The following is a 19,013-nucleotide window of genomic DNA, read 5'->3' as shown; positions in this document are numbered from 1 at the left end:
TTCTTTGTGCACACACGAACAGATTGTTCTGTAGAATATCCCCACAAAGATGGCATATTCTATCATCACAAATGAGAAATCTGCAACAAACCTTCATACAGGTGAGCAGAGCACCCTTTGAGGTTGTTCTTGACTACAGGAACTCACTTAACTGAGCTGGCAATGCCAGCTAAGTTCCCTTCACACTCCCCCCTCTGTGCTCCCTGAGGTTGCCCATTTTCTCATCCACCTTCTGTCTGCAGCTTCCTGACTTCCCAACAGCTGAAGAAGTTCAACTCAAACAGACACGGCAAAAACTAAACAAGACTGAGGGTCACACGTGGAAACAAAGCAAATGTTAATGCATTTCCTAGACTGATGATGAAAGGACTTAGTTACAAAAGCCAGCTTACATTCCCTACAAAATTCAGCACCCTTCCTGAACCTTAGACCCTCCTGGACACTTTGCTCCTACGTTATCACTAGCATAGTAGGACTGCTATTCTCCTAACTGTGCATATTTCCAACAGAAACCCACAATTTTATTCCAGTTCTGTATAGATCTACTCTGGCTTGTATCCTTGAGTGTATAAACAAAGCGACACTACAATTTATTACCATAGAATCATAGAATCATTAGGTTGGAATAGACCTCTAAGATCATCAGGCTCAACCATTATCCTAACACTACCAAGCCCACCACTAAACCATGTCCCTAAGCACCACCTCTATACTTATTTTGAACACCTCCAGGGATGGTGACTCCACCACCTCCCTGGGCAGCCTATTCCAGTGTTTGACCACTCTTTCGGTAAAGGAACGCACTGCAGATTACACAGACTGCAGATTCATCCCCCTCTAGACACCTCCCTATTCCCATATGAAGCAAGCCTTTGCAAGACTATGACTGCTGCAAAGACATGAAACCTCAGTGCAGATGGCTCCCAACTCCCATGCATCTCACATATCTCCTCGTAGGGGCTGGCAGGCTACTTGCCCCTTTCTTAAACAGAGATCCTGTAAGGTGCTAAGGAAGGAAAAGGCCATTTTTGTCTGAAATCCTTTTCTGGCGATTCCACCAGAGCCTGGAGATGATCAGACTCATGCACTTACTTACAGATGCATATTAACTTAGTTGAAATGCCAAAAATTATTTTCCAGCAAGTTCTGCTTTTGAGTCCAAACCCTCAGGTGGGCTAAGAGCCAGGCAGATCCAAGATAGGAAGCTGCTTCCCCATCACAAAGCCAGGTGCAGGTGCTCATGGACCAGCAATAATGCAGGGGACAAAGACTACTTTTCCTCTCTCCAGTAAATCTGTATCTTCCACAGACAACTAGGAAGACCATCAACTACCAGCATACACTAGGTCATGTCCAGACCTGTATTTCTGCACGACTGGAGTCTTCTTGTGTATTGCTGCACTCAGTGTATGGCTTATAAAATATTTCTGTAACAATAACACGACATTTGTGAGAATGCTGTTCAGCCGAAAGCACAGCAGACCATGCAACAGTGAGCATCCAACTGAAGGCAATATGTCATCCTGAAGATCTGCAAGGAGAACGATGTTTTCAGCATACCACTTACACTAAGTCATATTCCTGAGGACCCCAGTCAACCCTTGTACACAATAGATTTTTCTTGGTTGAAGCAGAATATGTTTGCAAGAACAATGCTTTAGCATCTAACGCCACATACCAGGCGGGCTGGGAAAGCACAGTCTTTCTCCTGCTGCCCCTGAGACCACGAGGTAGAGAGGCTGTAGGGAGGCAAACACTAGGAACTGCTCTCTTCACATTTACACACATATCAGAAATATCATTCCCAGATGTATTTCAGTTACATGAAATCAAATCTCAGCTTCTTTAACAAGTCTCTGATACATCAACTATTTGCTCATTACGATGATCCAGACACTCATTCATTACATGAACTGCAAGAGATAATCCACTCTGAAGTTATTCATGCAGTGGTACGATTTGTCTTTAGTAGAGGCATGATACAACTGGATGTGATTCAAAAAGGTCTTCACTCTGCAAATAAGGTATAAAGAAATACGTTATGATATTTAGGAAATACAGAGGTCAAAGATACTTGCTTCATTGGAGGAATTATCCATATTACTGAAAAAGCCTTAAAATATTAGGCTAATAATTCAAAACTTCATTTCCAAGGAAAGAAACAGCAACCGGATTTTCATCATTTTCCAATGGAGCAGCTTGCTGAGGTTTATGTCTCCACTACAATACTAACAGCACAGCACATAATATCACGATAAAATAGCAAGTCTATGAAAATAAATGAAAAAAAAAAAAAGCAGAGGGTCACTGAACCTCAGCTGCAAATTCTAAGAGTGGTGTGAACAAAAAACCAAATTTGCATTTTACCAACCCTTCTTTTCTTTCTTTATTTCACCAACATACAACAGGATGTTCGAAAAGCTACAAATGTGGAATAAAACTACCAATTCTCCTCCTTAAAATAAAAGGTTAAGCTTGTAATCATACGGCTTTGGCACATCATTTTGTGCAATTACTAATTAACTACGATCCCTGATCAGAGAACAGAGAAGTAGTGATTTTCTTCCTCAAGAGCTGCTCCTGCTTCCTTTTAAGTCAAGTTCGGCTACGCAGAGAGGGAAAAAAAAACCCACAGCAAGCATGCGGGCGCCGGGCGGGAGGGGAAAGAAACGCTTCTTTGGAGAAAACCATCCCGGAACGCGGATTTCGGCACGCCTTGCCGTGCCGCCCAGGACGGGGGGCTCCGCAACGCCCCCTCGCCGCGCGGCGGGGCGCGGACGGCGGTACCGGCGTTTTGGGGAAGCAGGAGAAACAAATCCACCAACGGACCTCACCCCGTGCCCCCCTCCGCCGCCAAAGCTACTTCGGCCGGGTCTGCCCCACACCGCCGCCCGGGGTGCAGGGGCTGGCAGCGGGGACGCCCCGCCGCCCGCCCCGCGGAAGGAAGGCCGGGGGGGCGAGGGGGGGGGGGGGGGGCTCTGCCCGCGGCATCGCACCGCACCGTGTCGCGTCGCATCGCCTCGCGTCGCCCCACCGCAGCGCCACTCACCGAGCCGAGCCGAGCCGAGCCCAGCCGAGCCAAGCCGAGGCGAGCCGAGCCGGTGTGCGGGCGCGCCGCGGCGGCCGCAGGTGCCGCGGAGGAGGAAGCGGGGGCGGGCGGCGCTGGCGAGCCAACCGGGGCCCGGCGCGGCGCCGTGAGTCACCAGCGGCCGCGCAGGGCGGCCGGGCGGCTGGTATAAGAGCGCCGCGGGGACACCCTCCCCCCGTGCATGTCTCCGTCTCCCTCCTCTCCTCCTCGCCTCTCGGACCGCGGCGTCTGCCCGCCCGCCCTCCCTCTCTCCATCCCCGGCGCGGCGATGCGGTCGGACCTGCTGTACCTACTGCTCGCCCTCAGCTGCCTGTGCGCCGCCGCCGCCGGTGAGTGTGGGGCCCGGGGGAGCTGGGGCGCGCACCGCCGGGGCTGCTCCCGCCGCCGCCCCCTGCAATAATTTATTCTCCCACCACCTCTTCCTTTTTTGCGTGTAGGTTGGGTTTTTTTCGTTCTTTTTTTTTTTTTTTTTTTTTTTTTTCCGGTCTCTCGGGCTGCTTGCCTGCTGCGCAGGGGGGAGCGGGGCTCCGCGGAGGGGCCGCCGGGGCGGGCCCGGGCTCCCGGGGGGATAGGGAGGCTCTGCCGCCGTGGTCTGCCCTCCGCCCCTCTTCTCGGGAGAGGCGCCGCCGCTCCCGCCGGGCCCCAGGCGGCGCGCAGGGCCGGTGAGGGTGGGCCTGAGCCCCTGCCCGGCCGGCCTTTCCCGCCCCAGGAGCACCTCTCCCGGGAGCGACCCAGGTGCCGCGGGAGGGTTTGATTTCCTGCGCGATACCTGGTGTTGAGGGGAGGGTCTGCCTGGGGCTTAGCGGGGCGGGGGGGGTCGGGGGGGGGGATCGGGGGTCGGGGAGGATTGGGGCTTTGTGGGGGAGGAAGGAAGAGGAGCCCTTGGAAAGCCTGCGGCGTTAAAGGTGCTGTCAAACTACTGGGCAACTTTGGCTTTGTGGCATCCAGCAGCATTGGCATGGCTCTAGTTCGGGGCCAATGGTAACCACCATCGCGGATCTCCACCTGGTGGCAAGGTTGAGTCTTGCCAGCGCCGGATCCCTCGCTGCGGGCTGGGCGCTCGCTAGTGGCGCTGCTCGTGGTGAGCTCCAGGGTTGCCTCCCAGCCTAGAAGCTGTTACACCTATGGCAGAGGGACCTGCACATTAAGCCAGTTAGATAGTCAATTAAAAATATTTTCCTCTTGATTGGAGGTAGTAACCAACTGACTGAGGGGCAGGTTACTCTTCTAGGTGGGAGGTGGGCAATTAATGTCTGCATTGTTGTATGGCTTTTAAATGTCCTAACTAGTGCCCTAAAGTAGGCCTAAGCATCAGATCTTGGCTGTGCTGGTAAAGTATGCTTAGAGGTAGTTGGATCTTGCAATCCTACTGGTGTGTAGTAGTTCAGACACTGGGTCTGTCAGGCACAGCCCAGCCACGAGATTGTGTCCAGTCCTGGTAGGAGGAGGAAGAGGGGAAATGCCTGCCTAGCCACTCCTCAGTTCCCAGCTGTGTAGATTGCTCCTGTGGCTGGTCTATGGCAGACATGATTGAACAGCTGTAGTATAAAGGACCAAGCTGGCTGGCACTGAAACTGCTAGTGCACGGTATTCAGAAATCATAACAAGAGATTACACCAAATTAGTGTGATTCTTTCTCAGCTTGTGTTACTGGTCCCATACAGCGCTCTCCTGCTAGTAGCTGTAACTGCTAGGGTCTGGGGGGAGCCGAAGCTAGTTCCTGTATGAGCTCTCACGAAGTTTCCCAATCACTGTTGCAAGCTTTTCTGGGATTTGGTGTCAGATGACAGGACACAAGTGTCACATGTCTGAGGCTGCCCAAACAAGTAATCTGACAACTTGCTGAAGGGGTTGAGACAAACAGTGACAGCAGAGGTATGGAGAAAGCTAGTTTAACTTGGGTAGTCATTGTAACTGTGCTCCTTCACCCTGCTGTTCTTCATATTGCTGTTCATGGGCCAACTTCTAGTAAGTAGTTACCTGGGGAGCAGTAAAATACTATGCGTTAGCAGTCACAGGCTGTGAAGTTACTGATTCTGTACATCTTTTGCCTAGGCCTCCCAAGGGGGAGAAATGGTATGAGTGCTTCTGGTGTATGAGTAGCACATGAAGAGAAGCTTTGAATTAGTGGCTAATTGATGCTGATCTAAAAATGGTTAAGTGTCTAGTGACTGAAGCTGCAACTGAGGTATGACTCTGTTGCTTCAAATAGGAGTGGATTAGACTGGTAGTGCCATGACTAAATCGTTACCTGGCATTGCAGGACTGTGCTTCGTGTAAGTCAGGGGACCACATTTAGTTACTGTCTGGAACTAACCTTCATCTTAACTGGAGCTCACTCCAAGAGGCCTTTAGAGTTTGACAGACATCTTCAGGAGTAGCAACAGATGATGACCTTTACCTTTGTGCACCTGTGTGGGTGTTAGGTGCTGTCAGTGCTTTATTTGTTTGTGGGCTCGTGAAAGTAGTTGCTCTGACATTTCACTTGGTATCAGCTGCAGAATTGGTGATACCTTCTTGGAATAGCTTGTTGTAAGGGTTGTAATTGTAAAGTTATAGCTGTTACTGCAAACTCTGTTACTGTTTCATTTAGCCTTGTGTGTAGCTTCCCTGTAGCATTTGGTCAAAGTGATGTTACGCTTGTAAATCAGAAAGTACTAGGCAGTCTTAGCAAGCCCTTTCTAGTTATTCTAGCTTGAAATAGAGTAACTGAGGACTGTGGAGTTATTTTGGGATCTCCTGAGTGGCAGGCTTAGTCTAATATCTCAAGTATGCTATTTTGGGAAAGGTTCTCTCTGAAAGCCTGGATGAGAACGTCTGTCTCAGAACTGGCAGCAGTCAGTCGTTGTGTATTTTAGGTGGTAGTATGGTAATAACTGGAATAACGTGTGACCAGGGCTTGAAAGTGGAAGGCTACTTCTGTTAGAGGTTACTGGACAACAAGGTGATGTCAGGCTTAGCGCAAGCTGATAGCCGTGGCTTCTGCACCCTAAGTTGGCTGGGGTGTGCCTCTTGGCACAAGAGAAGCTACTTGTTTGACAGCTTTTGACCAAATAATAGTAGCTTTACAAAACCATGCTATTAGAAAGTGTATGCTGGTGTAACTCCCATCCTGAAAAGGAAAGGAGGGATGGAAATATAGAGTACAAGAGCTGATGTTTTTTGACATACTTTGAACATAATTCCCATGAAACAAGTTGTTATAGCTCTACTTGATCTGACAAGTGAGTTATATTTTACTCAACCAGTAAGACTGCTAAAACATTAGCAGAGCTCAATAAACTGCTGTTTCAGATCCTTTACTTCTAGCATGAATTTACATGAGACACACAACAGGTAAAATTGCCGATGTTGTCCTTGCTGATACTCTGTCCAGGGGTTGCTGGTGCCTGATGTCTGAATGATATAATGTGAAATGGCTGAATAGCTTTCCTGCACTTGGAGACTGTCTTGCATTTTGCATGTCCTACACAGAAGATATAAAATAACAAGTAATGTTCAACTAAAATTTGATGCCCTTTGTGAGTCCTGGAATGCCAAGAGAAAGCAGCTCCACTAAATGATGCAATAAACCAAGGAGGAGCAGGAGTCTTGCATCATGTGGTAGACATGTGCAGCCAATACTAATGCATGAGCTTATACACTTGCCTACCTGCATTACATGGAGCAGCTCTGTCTCGGCTGCTGCTTTTAGTGACAGTTATAACACAGCTTAAAGACAAAGTAGTTTTTCTTAAGGGTTGGGGTAATACAGTTTCAGAGCTGAAGATACTCTAGAAAACGCACTCTAACTCTAAGCACTGCAGAAAGCAGTATCTTACTAAAGTGTACTAACAAATCAAGACTGTTATCAGTTGGCAGACAACAGACGTGGTTCCAGAAGGAAGTGATAAATTATCTTGCTCTCTTAGCATCACAACTGATCTAGCTTTAGTAAGCAAGATCCAGATAAGTAATCACTCCTCTTTCTGTGTAGAGTAAGGGATGTATATGTGTGCCTTTGTTTGAGGAGTAACTTAAGTCATGAAAACTTGTTCAACAACAGAGCAGATATCTAAGCATCTTTACAGACATCTTGGGGATTCTGCTGTAATGTGTTAGCAGCACAGTACTGAAATGCAGCTTGACATTAGTCAAGTTTAAACCCAGTTTGCTTACAGTTTGAAGAGTTTCAAGAATGCAGTGCTAGGCATTAAGACAGCAGAAGTCATTGTGTGCACGCATCCCTCTGCTTTGCAAACTTGACCCTACCTTGAAAAGGAAAACTCAGTAAGAAGAACTCTGAGGCTGATTTACCATTGTCTGGCAGGTGGACTGTCGTAGTGCTTAATCTCTGGACTTGTACTGGGAAGGAAAGCTTCTGGCTCTACTTTCATCATTGAATAAGGTGACTACAAAGATTAGGAGCTCGGATCTGTTTTCATGTTGATGCTATACAGTTTATTAAGCTGGGTTACTTCTTGATCAGCAGTAGGGGAAAGCAAGAAAGTACTGCTAAACAGTATCGGGGCTTAGGTTCCTTTTTTCCACTGAAGGTGCGAGAGCAAAATGCGAGGAATCCCAGTTCCCATGTAGTAACGGACGCTGTATTCCTTTACTCTGGAGATGTGATGGTGATGAAGACTGTTCAGATGGCAGTGATGAAAATGCCTGTGGTAAGTAATCAAAATAATACCTCTGTAGTAGTATTTGCTAGTTGGCAGTGGGGGCTTAACAGTGGATAGCTGGAGAGATTCTTACTCTGTCCAGCACTTCTGACAGTCAGAATAGAGAGAAGAGGACAAATTCCCTAGAACAACTGGAGGGTCTACCTTGATGCCTTGCATTTATCTGAGGCAGTTGAATTTTCTTGAGTGCTATGAAAGTCTTCTGGAATTGATGACTGAGAGAAAAGCTTGTGACCATAACTTCATATGTAAGTGTGGTGACTGTCAAGAACAAAATGCAAGAACTGTTCTCAGTTAAATGCCCTGTTTTGTGTGTGAAAGTGATTCTGCTGAGTCTCCTAGAAACACTAAGTCTAGCTTTGGCTGCCAGCTCTTGCTTTAAACACATAGAGGCCAAGCTGGATGACTAGATGTACTTAAAAGACAAGGCAAAATGTACTCGATATCCAACACTGGTGTGATTGAACTGCCAGTCTGCTTGAGCAGATCTAAACTATTACCGTAGTGTTTCATAGTACCATACTTCTGTAATTACAAATCAGATGCCTTGATAATAAACTCAAGAGTTCAAAAATCTGAATATTAATATCAATAGAACTTACTTTAACTCAAGTGTGTGCATAGCAGCAGCTATTCTAGGAGCATAGTCTCCCTTAACAATAGCAGTCCTTCAGTGCCCGCTTGCAGGAAGATAAATGTTTCTCCGTGCAGAGTATAACCCTCTAGGAAGTGTTGAACAGCACTGTTATTAGATTGGTGGAGGACACCACCAGACATCCAAGAACTGAGGATATTGCATCACTTTCCTAGGGCAAGTGACAACAGCTGCAATAAACAAGCTAAGTTCTGGTCTCTAAACAAGTGGCTGTCCCTCTCCCTTGCAGTGAAGAAGACGTGTGCTGAATCTGATTTTGTGTGCATCAGTGGTCAGTGTGTGCCTAACAGATGGCAATGTGATGGGGATCCAGACTGTGAGGATGGGTCTGACGAGAGTGCTGAACTGTGCCGTAAGTGAGCCTGGCTTGTCAGTGCAGGCAAGCCTGTGGGGAATAGTGTTTTGACTTCTTGCCTGCTTGCAGCCCGGCTCTGCTCCTAAAGGAAGGATGAACTCGTGTTGGAGAGCACCTTCCTAAGTGCTCGCTTGGCTTTGGCCACATCGGGGTCTTGACAAGACTTTTTGCTACTTAGAGATGCAGAACTGAGTGGGGACTCTGCACCTGGTACCAGATAGCAAGTACAAGGTTTTACTGACAGTCAGAAGCAGCAAGCACAACACAGCAGGCCTGACCATTACTGTGGCTTGTTCACCAAGTGATCACTGTCCTCCAAGACAACTACTTTGTAAGATAACCAGAGCTAGTGTAGGAACTGAGTGACTGACTACATATTGGGGGGTGGGAAGCAGAAGTGTAGAGGCTTGACTGTGATGTCTTGCAGTTCGCAACCCCAGTCTTTAAGTGTGGTAACTGATCAAGGAATATAGATCTGTGAAGCTTCGTTTCTCTGTATCAATAGGATCCACACTGAGGAATACGTCAGCCCCAAGTCCTACTGCACTTTGGCATTACTCCTGCCTACTACTACGTGTTATAGCTCAAGCTTCTACAGTGTAACTGGTGTGCAATCACAAAACTACCACTACAAAGATACTCTTAAAATACTAATGTATTAGGAGCTGGAAGCATCTTTTTTTATTGATCTCTACAAACTAGTGTAACCTCTTCCATGATGGAGCCATCAACTTAGATGGATGCTGGCATCTAATTAACTGCAAGTTTGTCCAGAGCTGAAGTCTTTCAGTCTCAACTTTCAGGACAACTGATAAAACCCAAGATCAGTAGCTTTTAAATTTAAGAACTCTTAAATTGAACTTAAACTTTTTTCAATAGATATGAGAACATGCCGGGTAAATGAAATCAGCTGTGGTCCTCAGTCAACCCAGTGTATCCCAGTGTCCTGGAAATGTGATGGTGAAAAAGACTGTGACAGTGGAGAAGATGAAGAGAATTGTGGTAAGGGAAGAAATCGTGGCTGCATAACTCTATTTGAAATTGACTTGTCTGGAGAGGAGCTAGCTGGGCAGTATACCTGGGAAGATAAATTTCTCATAGCATCAATAATATCTCCTTAAACATACATTCATCTTGTATTGCAGCCAGCTTAACAAAGCGGTCTTGTTCTAATGCTGCTCTATCCTGTTAAGAACTACAGCAATATAAGCTATTCAACATCTGTCTTTGGTCTCTGGCTAACTTTCGTGATAGCCATAGGCTTAGTCACATCAGGCAAACCAGCAGAACTTTTCTCTGCAGAGTTTCTCAACAGGTGACTCTAGTTGCTGCTTACATTAACAAACTCTTCTCCTAAAAATGTAGTAGTGACTTGAAGCCAAGGTCACAGCTGATCTGCTTTATAGCCCTATCCTAGAGTATTCTGTGTGCTTGTCTAAAAGCACAGAATAGGGAAGCTAGGTTTTGGGTGTTGAGAGGCAACTTCAGGCTGGTATGCAAGTGAAGCTGCCACTGCCAGCATTAGAGTGTAGCATTCCTGGCTTTTCTAACTTGTGTACATATGAGTTGACTGGGGTGTCCTGAGACAAATTTGCTGTAACCAAAGCCACAGGTCTGGCTTCCATCAGAGCCACCTTACCTAGATCATCTAACAGATCACCAGGCTTTTGCAATGTGTCTGTGGAGTTGCTGCCTTACTCAGCAAGCAAATGCCTTAATCTGACAAGTAAATCTACAGACAGCACTTCTAATGAAGCTGATGAAACTACCAGGCTAGGCATACTGAGCTGCTAGCTACACTACTATTAAACCAACATAATTTGTACTGGCGTAAGCTGTGTGGGTGTGCTTCATACCAGAAGATAACTGGTGCAAGATCTTGATCTGTTATCCACAGTGATCCAAGCAAATGGGCTGCTGCTGTCCTGGGGACTAGCACAAAACACTTCCATTTCAAATGACAGTGCATGCTGACCATCTGGCTACCTTAATCTTAGTCTGTACTCTAGAGTTAGCAGTTCTCTTACTGTCTGTATCTGGTTCATAGGGTTTGAGCCTGTTTTCCAAAAGGCTTGCACTCTGAAGCGGAACAGCCTAGCTGCTTCAGAAGGAGGTTATTTTCACTCAATAGATCAAAACTGATGCCTCTCACTCATAACATCCAAAGGCAAGGAGGAAAGTCCATGTGGGTCCCAAGTGTCCTGTGGTCAGTTAGGTTCTCCTAGAGCTGTATACAGGATCCTGATCTTCTGTCAACTAAGAGCTGTTGAAGAACCTGCAAAGCAAATCACCTTCATATACAAAAGTCTCCCTTGTGATAATCTTCTAATCTCTCTTACTTCTGTTACTCCAGGCAATGTGACTTGTAGTGCAGCAGAGTTCACATGCAACAGTGGGCAGTGTATTTCCAAGAGCTTTGTCTGCAATAGTCAAGATGACTGCAGTGATGGCAGTGATGAGCTGGAGTGTGCACCTCCTACCTGTGGAGTTCATGAATTCCAGTGCCAGAGCTCCACTTGCATCCCCATCAGCTGGGTGTGTGATGATGATGCTGACTGCTCTGACCACTCAGATGAATCTCTAGAGCAATGTGGCCGCCAGCCTGCACCTCCTGTGAAGTGCTCTGCCAGTGAGGTGCAATGTGGCTCAGGTGAATGTATCCACAAAAAGTGGCGCTGTGATGGAGATCCTGACTGCAAGGATGGAAGTGATGAAATCAACTGCCGTAAGTTAATTTGATCCTTCTCTAGGAGGTGCTGGTTGGCTCCTGTTTTATTTTCTTTCCTTCAGCAGACCTCAGGAGTTTAAGTCTGTAATGGCTGTGTCCTCAGCTTCTCGGACCTGCAGGCCAGACCAGTTCAGATGTGAAGATGGGAACTGCATCCATGGGAGTAGGCAGTGCAATGGTGTGAGAGACTGTCTGGATGGCACTGATGAAGCAAATTGTAACAATGGTAAGTGTGGAACTAAGCAAGAATAAAGCCTTTGCAGAATATCTGTTGAAGCTGGTAGTTGCCCTCATAATCTTTATCTCAGTTATGCAGTGCTCTGGACCTGGCAAATTCAAGTGCAGAAGTGGAGAATGCATAGATGTCAATAAAGTGTGTAACCAGCAGAGAGACTGCAAGGACTGGAGTGATGAGCCCCTCAAGGAGTGTAGTAAGTAAACAAATGCATTACACAATGCTGACAACTAGACATACTTGGACAGCGCCTCTGAGCCGTAGGATGTCATTCTGGAATGCCCATCTGCACTTCCTTGGTGGCAAACAAACAGCCAAGAGCAACCTAGTCAACAGGCTAGTCTGATCCTAGCCAAACTGGCTATTGGGATGACTTCTCCATGGCCAGAAGGCACCTTAAGCCATTAGAAACTCAAACTTCCAGAAGCCTCAGTCTTTGCTGCTGCCAACTTGTAACACAAGTAACATGCTGATAGCTGAGCAATATGAATTTGAGGAGGGTCTCTCGCATGTGATTTCAAGTGCCAGAGTGGTTCATCAGATGTGGTAGGCATTATTAGAAAATGGATGGGTATCTGGTAAAGACTTTAAGATTAAATATGTGCTGTCTCACAAGTGGCCAATCCTTCTCTTCTAGACATAAATGAATGTCTGGTGAACAATGGCGGATGCTCTCATATCTGCAGAGATCTCATTATTGGCTATGAATGTGACTGTCCAGCTGGGTTTGAGCTTATAGACAGGAGAACCTGTGGAGGCAAGTATCAAGTATGTTAACATGGACCCTACTGATGGTATTGGAGATCAAAACAAATTAAATTGTTGTCTTGACAGATATTGATGAATGCCAGAACCCTGGTATCTGTAGTCAAATCTGTATCAACTTGAAAGGGGGCTACAAATGTGAATGTAGCCGTGGCTATCAGATGGATCTTGCTACTGGGGTGTGCAAGGCAGTGGGTGAGTATTGACATAAGACTTCTATATCCCCACTTTAAAATGAGGTAGTGAGTGATGTACTGTTTATGCTGTTGTGATTTTGACACTAGTTGTGCTGTTAATATAAATTGTACAGACATGAGCCCTCCTAAAACTCTGAATGATGCCCTGATGCAGTATTTATAGCTGCCTGACACAAACTGCTTGTGTCTGCTCCCTTGAGGGAGGAGGACCCTCAGCATGAAGTTGTGAAGAGAGAAAAGGATGAGGTATGGTACAGCCAAGGTCTCTGTCAACATCCACTAGGAAGTGTGGAATGGCAAATACTAAATATGGTGACTCTTCAAACTTGTCATAAAAGAACAGCATGTGACTGCATGTCTAGAAGTACAGATAACACTTACACTCTTTTCACAGGGAAAGAACCATGTCTAATTTTCACCAACCGCCGGGATATCAGGAAGATTGGCCTTGAGAGGAAAGAATACATTCAGCTAGTAGAGCAGCTAAGAAACACTGTAGCTCTGGATGCTGATATTGCTGAGCAAAAGCTTTACTGGGCTGACTTCAGCCAAAAGGCAATCTTCAGGTAAATGGACTCAGCTTCTGAACCCTAGTGTGCTCCCCTAAACCATCCCACATTTTACCCAAGATACTTCTCTAGGATCTGGTGAGAACTAGATTCCTGGTATCCTAAAGACAAAGTACAGTAGATGCAAGTTCCCACAACTAGCAATGTGTATACTTATTGCACTTCCCAGTAACTGCTGCCACAATTGTACAAAAGGCACTCTATGGAAAGCTGCAAGTGCATCTTCTGTCTTGTCTGCCTGGGACTTCTGTGTGGTACTTGCTGAGGCATGCCAAGTGGTTTTATCTGTGGAGGAAGAGGTTGAAAGCAAGTAATTCATGTCTTCCAGTGCTTCTATTGACACCCGTGATAAAGTTGGAACACATGTCAGAATCCTGGACAACATACAGAGCCCTGCAGGAATTGCTGTTGACTGGGTTTATAAGAACATCTACTGGTCTGACTCAACTGCAAAGACCATTTCAGTGGCTAGCCTAGATGGCACAAAAAGAAAGGTTTTGTTTTTTTCTGAGCTGAGAGAGCCAGCTTCTATTGCTGTAGATCCTCTTTCTGGGTGAGTATTTGTCCTGGTTCTCTTAAAAGACCAGATCTACCAGCTACTCCATGTCCTGATAAGTGACTTAGGTAGCCTTTGTTAGTTATTAGTCATAATTAAGAGTGATACTACACAGTACTATAGTGCATCATACAACATAAATTCTGCTTCACAGCTTTATGTACTGGTCAGACTGGGGTGAGCCAGCAAAAATTGAGAAAGCAGGAATGAATGGATTTGACAGACAGCAGCTTGTGACAACAGAAATCCAATGGCCTAATGGAATTGCTCTAGGTACGTTGAACTTGTCTGCCACAGGTATTCTGGAGCTTTAGCAATTTCTTTGCTACAAAAGCCAAGGTCATCCTTCAGAGAACTATTTTCAGCTTCTGAGAATGGGAAGTTCCTGCATGTGTGGAGACACTGCAACAGGCACAGATAGCACTTCTCAGATACTGAAATGGTAACTTTTCTTGCACCACTCTGTATTTATAGTTAAGGTACAGGACACTTAGGCAGCCATGCAGCAGTCTTCTGTATCCTGGTATGGTAAGAAACTAGGGCAACACTACAACCATTCTTGAACCTGTGGGTGTTTCAGCTTTTGCAGGAGGCTTTGGAGGTTTTCCTCCATGTAGACAGTAAATATGTTTGGGTGTTTTTTCTCCTAGATCTTGTAAAAAGCCGTCTGTACTGGCTTGATTCTAAACTACATGTGCTGTCAAGTGTGGACTTGAATGGCCAGGACCGTAGAATTGTGCTGAAGTCTCATATGTTCCTTCCTCATCCTCTTGCTCTAACGATATTTGAGGTAGGATTGACTTCCTGTAGTAATTGTCAAAGATTCTCTTGCTAGTATGTGGCTAGCAGTTACAGTGCTGAAATCAACACAAAGGTAAATGGATGGAATGGCTCTTGTTTTCTAGGACCGTGTGTATTGGATTGATGGAGAGAATGAGGCAGTATATGGTGCCAACAAATTTACGGGATCTGAATTGGTTACTCTAGTGAACAACCTTAACGATGCACAGGACATCATTGTGTATCATGAACTTGTTCAGCCTTCAGGTAACTTTAATACAGTTTGTAGTTAAGTCCGTGTATGTTTGTAAGCAGCCTGCCCTGCTTGAGTGGTGGCAAATGGTGTTAGTCCCCTGTATAGCTGTCTACTTCACTTTAAGTCAAAGTGCTTGGAGCTTCTAAAATAGGCACCCCCACTGGGGTGGAGAGAAGGTCCAGTTGCAATTTCTCCTGAGATAGAGCAGGTACAAATCTATAACCTGCGGAGAGATGTGACTCCAGTAGAGCAATTACTCAGCGAATAATTATGCTATACACCTGGAGTATGAAGGCTTATGAAGACTTATTCCTGTCAATTGCTTTACCAACAGGCAAGAACTGGTGTGAAGAGAACATGGCAAATGGAGGCTGTAGCTACCTGTGCCTGCCTGCTCCTCAGATAAATGAACACTCTCCGAAGTACACCTGTGCATGTCCTGTTGGATACTTCTTGCAGGAGGATGGTCTGAGATGTGCAGGTATGGTAACATGGCTGAAATTTTTTCCAGGATGGATGGGGAAGGAGTAGGGGTACTGAACCTGTTGAAGGCAAATATGGCAGTATAGGCTGACAGCTTTGCATGAGTTAATCTGAAGTAATTAGTCTTGGAGGGGGTGGTAATCTAGCATGCATTAAGCTGGCCCTTAAAGTCTGCAGGTGTTGTTCAAAGTTCATGCTTGGCTTCTGCATCATCATCATTTGCAACAAGACCTTGTACCTCTATGGCTTTCTGCAAACAGCAAGCACATGCACAAAACATACCAAGCCCTTCTCTTGTAAAACAAGGGGTATAATCTAACATGGCTTTACACTGTATAAATATACAGTGTTGAAAAGCTGATAGGCTAATCTTGCAGGCCAAGGAAGCTTCCAAACAAGCATGCTGCTGCTACTACCCTGAGCACTGACTGTATGCAGGCTTGTTTGTCCAGTGGAGTGGAACTAGAAACTCCAAGGTGCCGCTTACTATTTTGCATGTTGATTCTGACTGCCATAGTTAAAGCACAGAATGCAAGGACACTGTCCTTGGTTGCCTGCTCTAAAGCATTGCTATAGGTATCAAAGGCTGTACCTAACCGGTAAACTTGTGTAATTAAAATCTCACCCAAAACCTGAAGTGAGGGATGGGGTGATTTACTGTTGCCATGACTCTAAATACCTGTAACTTCTGCCTGATAAACTGTCTAGCCTTGTTCTTGGAATTTTTGATCAAAACCCCTCAGCTGAGGGTGTGCTAGTGAAATAACTAATGTCAGTATTTCCAGTAAAGCTAACAAGCTGCATGATCATTCTGCCATCTGCTAAACATTCACTCCCATGGCTATCATAGCTAAGCCATTGCAGAACTTCAGGATTAACTGGGTTCTTGATCTATAATTAGTTTCAGGTACTGGAACAACTGAGGCTTACACTGAGGCTAAAGATGCCAGCACAACAGAAAAATCTCCAACTGTTGGACTAGTTCCTGGAGGTACTGGTCCAAATAACTCGGACTGCTAAACATTAGAGAAATTAAATGCAAACTGACCTATTAGCCTATTTTGCATGCAAGTAGAGAACACAGGCCAGGTCATGTGTGTAGTACAAGTACAACAGCTGGAGCATGTGATAAACAGAATTAGTTCACTTATGACAGTGAGGAACCTATAGGTTCCATGAAATCCCAGGAGTGCTCAGAGAAGGCGAGCAATAAAAATAGCTTTCTGCTAATACAGGATGAAGCATGTTAGGCTGTTCTTGCAGTGTGTTACTGAGAAGCTAATATATGATAGCAGCTTCTGGGTTTGGGAAGTGCTTTCATCTGACAAAGTCTGCCAGCCTATTGGTAAGCAAGCTCACTACTTCAAATTCTTATGCAGGATCCAACATCAGTGGTACCTCTGAAGTAGCTCCAGTTAGAGGATCATCATCAGCTTGGACTGTTCTTCCTGTCTGTGAGTACAGCATTCACTACCCTTTGGGACACTTGTGGTAGTGGGACAAGCCACTGTTAGTCAGGAGCTTGACTTGACCCTACTCCATATTTGCAATCTATTTCTCTCCCTAAAGTATTGCTGGTGATGGCTGCAGTGGCTGGCTACTTCATGTGGCGTAACTGGCAGCACAAGAACATGAAAAGCATGAATTTTGATAATCCTGTCTACCTGAAAACTACAGAAGAGGACCTCACAATTGATATTGCAAGGCACAGTGGTTCAGTCGGACACACCTACCCTGCAGTAAGTAAACCTATTGATATATCTGAGGCTCCAGGTTAATCCTCAGGGTAGACATAAAGACTGCCAAATTCTATCTGACTTGAGTTTAGAAGAGGTCTTAGCCCTTGAAAGCTGCTGGCTGCAACCAAACCACTGGGCTGAATCAGCTGACAACTTGTCCTTTTAATCAAGGTTAAAGTTATAGTAGGCAACTACTGTCCTGTCTCTGGGGTGGAGTAATCAGTGCTGAACATGGTCACTAGCTTGCAGAACCAGACTGTTTCAAATTGCCATGTAGTGATGATATGCATTGGTTTGTATCTTTTTATGAGTACAATTGTAACTAACTTGTGCTTATGTTGTACAGATATCTGTTGTAAGCACAGATGACGATATGGCTTGAGCACTGGATCCACAATCACTTCCGGTTTACTTGTGTTTTACACTCTTTGGGGATAGTAACCAGGTTTGTGGCTGAAAGACTTCCTCCATTCTTGGAAGAAAGAAGATACTTTCTGTATGTATGGAACACTTATGTAAATAGCTATTTTATATAGCTTAACAACAAACTATAAATACCTGTCCACAGCAATTCAGCTTTTAGCGGTTACCATTTTATCAGTAACCCTTGGATTGGTGGGTCAGTAACACCACTGACCAAATATAAAGCACTTTCCATAGAAAGCCATATTCCAGCCACAACTTGTAACACCTGTACATATGTGTATAGGCCACTTGTAAATATTATTCTTGGAAAATCACTGTCAAGCACTTTGGAATACTTCAAATGTAAATTATTGTACACTGTCTTTTTCAATGATTGGGGCAATGGCAATAGGAAAAAACGGGTTACTATGATTGCCAAAAATTTGTAAACATAAGTAATTTTGTATGTATGATTGAAACAATCTTGTCTGTTACCTCTTAGAGGTATACAGGTATGAATGCTCTTTAAGAAACTGCTGTAAATCTTAAATGCAGAGGAGGGGAAAAAAAATAAAAGACTCAAGCAGTTAAAGTATCGGTCTCCATTATTATGTTAGCACTGAAGTAAAACAGAGTATCTCCTAAGTTGGAAGCTTTAGTGGGTTACCCTACTACTGCCAGCTAGAGCATGAAGTATTTCTTAAGTTATTTCAGCAGTACCCCAAACAGTATTGACCTCCCATGTGACTGAGGTTTGTACTTGACACTAGTACTCTGCAGAGTACTGGACTGAATGGGTCTACTTTCATTGGAATCTATCTGGACTCCCAAGTTAGGATTGACAGTGGCTAAAAATACTTAACTACTATTGCAAACTCTTAAGAGGTGGCATTGACGGAGATACTACATGGAGACAGGTCAAAGCATCACCTGCCAGGTAAGTGTAAGGTCCTTGCAAAGGATGTTATGTACAAGCTCACAGTGGTGTCAGGCTGCTAGGAATTATCCCTCATGGCAATGCCAGTGCAAGTTGGATCTTGGTAGCAGCTACACCTGTACAAAGGAATAGCAGAGCTGTGACTGGGCAGCTAATCATGGCAGTCTCAGTGCTGAAAAGTTCCTGTTGTTACATGTGTAATGCAGAAGTCCCCTGCAATAAGCATCAATGAGCTAGTGTCCCCTTCCCTGTGGGAACTCAATTTGTCATAATGGCTCTAAGATACTGATCACTTGAGGTGCTGGAGCCTTTCTGTTGGGTGACCATAGCAGTGAAAAATAAATTGTACCACTGTTCTGGGTCTGGGAAGGTGATACTAATCTTCATGGTAACTGTTTAGTACCATACCACTCAAGTGCTAATTTTAGTAGCCCCTAAGTATGTTATGTTCCTTATTCACTGTGCATGTATAGTTCATTCATGCAATAAAGAAGGATTAAGACTGAATTAACTTGCAGTTCCTGTGGTCTTCAGGCATTTTGCTCTGTGTTAAAGTTTGGAGTGAAGAAAGAGGAAGCTTTTGATATTTATGGAACAA

General features: G+C 45.2%; 1 protein-coding gene across 1 annotated transcript; it reads left to right on the top strand.

The window, feature by feature from the left end:
- Positions 1–3,269: 3,269 nt before the first annotated feature.
- On the top strand, positions 3,270–17,582 carry VLDLR (very low density lipoprotein receptor). Its single transcript, XM_086480326.1, has 19 exons — positions 3,270–3,417; positions 7,624–7,743; positions 8,640–8,762; positions 9,645–9,767; positions 11,119–11,490; positions 11,597–11,719; positions 11,802–11,924; positions 12,366–12,485; positions 12,563–12,688; positions 13,085–13,256; positions 13,588–13,812; positions 13,970–14,088; positions 14,466–14,605; positions 14,721–14,862; positions 15,186–15,332; positions 16,236–16,325; positions 16,714–16,788; positions 16,904–17,073; positions 17,420–17,582. The coding sequence occupies exons 1-19, from the start codon at positions 3,270–3,272 to the stop codon at positions 17,453–17,455; spliced, it is 2,694 nt and encodes an 897-aa protein (XP_086336452.1). The 3' UTR covers positions 17,456–17,582.
- Positions 17,583–19,013: the final 1,431 nt, after the last annotated feature.

The sequence above is a fragment of the Leptosomus discolor genome, chromosome Z (genome assembly GCF_034619465.1).
Source record: "Leptosomus discolor isolate bLepDis1 chromosome Z, bLepDis1.hap2, whole genome shotgun sequence".
Lineage (NCBI taxonomy): Eukaryota > Metazoa > Chordata > Aves > Leptosomiformes > Leptosomidae > Leptosomus > Leptosomus discolor.
The sequence above is the reverse complement of the archived record's forward strand: the minus strand, read 5'-3'. Positions and strand labels throughout refer to the sequence as shown.

What these genes read in the sequence shown, in the direction of transcription:
- VLDLR (XM_086480326.1), top strand. Translation starts at nt 3,270, where the DNA reads ATGTCTCCGTCTCCCTCCTCTCCTCCTCGCCTCTCGGACCGCGGCGTC. An exon ending in AAGTGATGAAATCAACTGCC is followed by an intron (nt 11,491 to 11,596) that starts GTAAGTTAATTT and finishes CTGTGTCCTCAG; the next exon opens with CTTCTCGGACCTGCAGGCCA. An exon ending in GGATGGTCTGAGATGTGCAG is followed by an intron (nt 15,333 to 16,235) that starts GTATGGTAACAT and finishes ATCTATAATTAG; the next exon opens with TTTCAGGTACTGGAACAACT.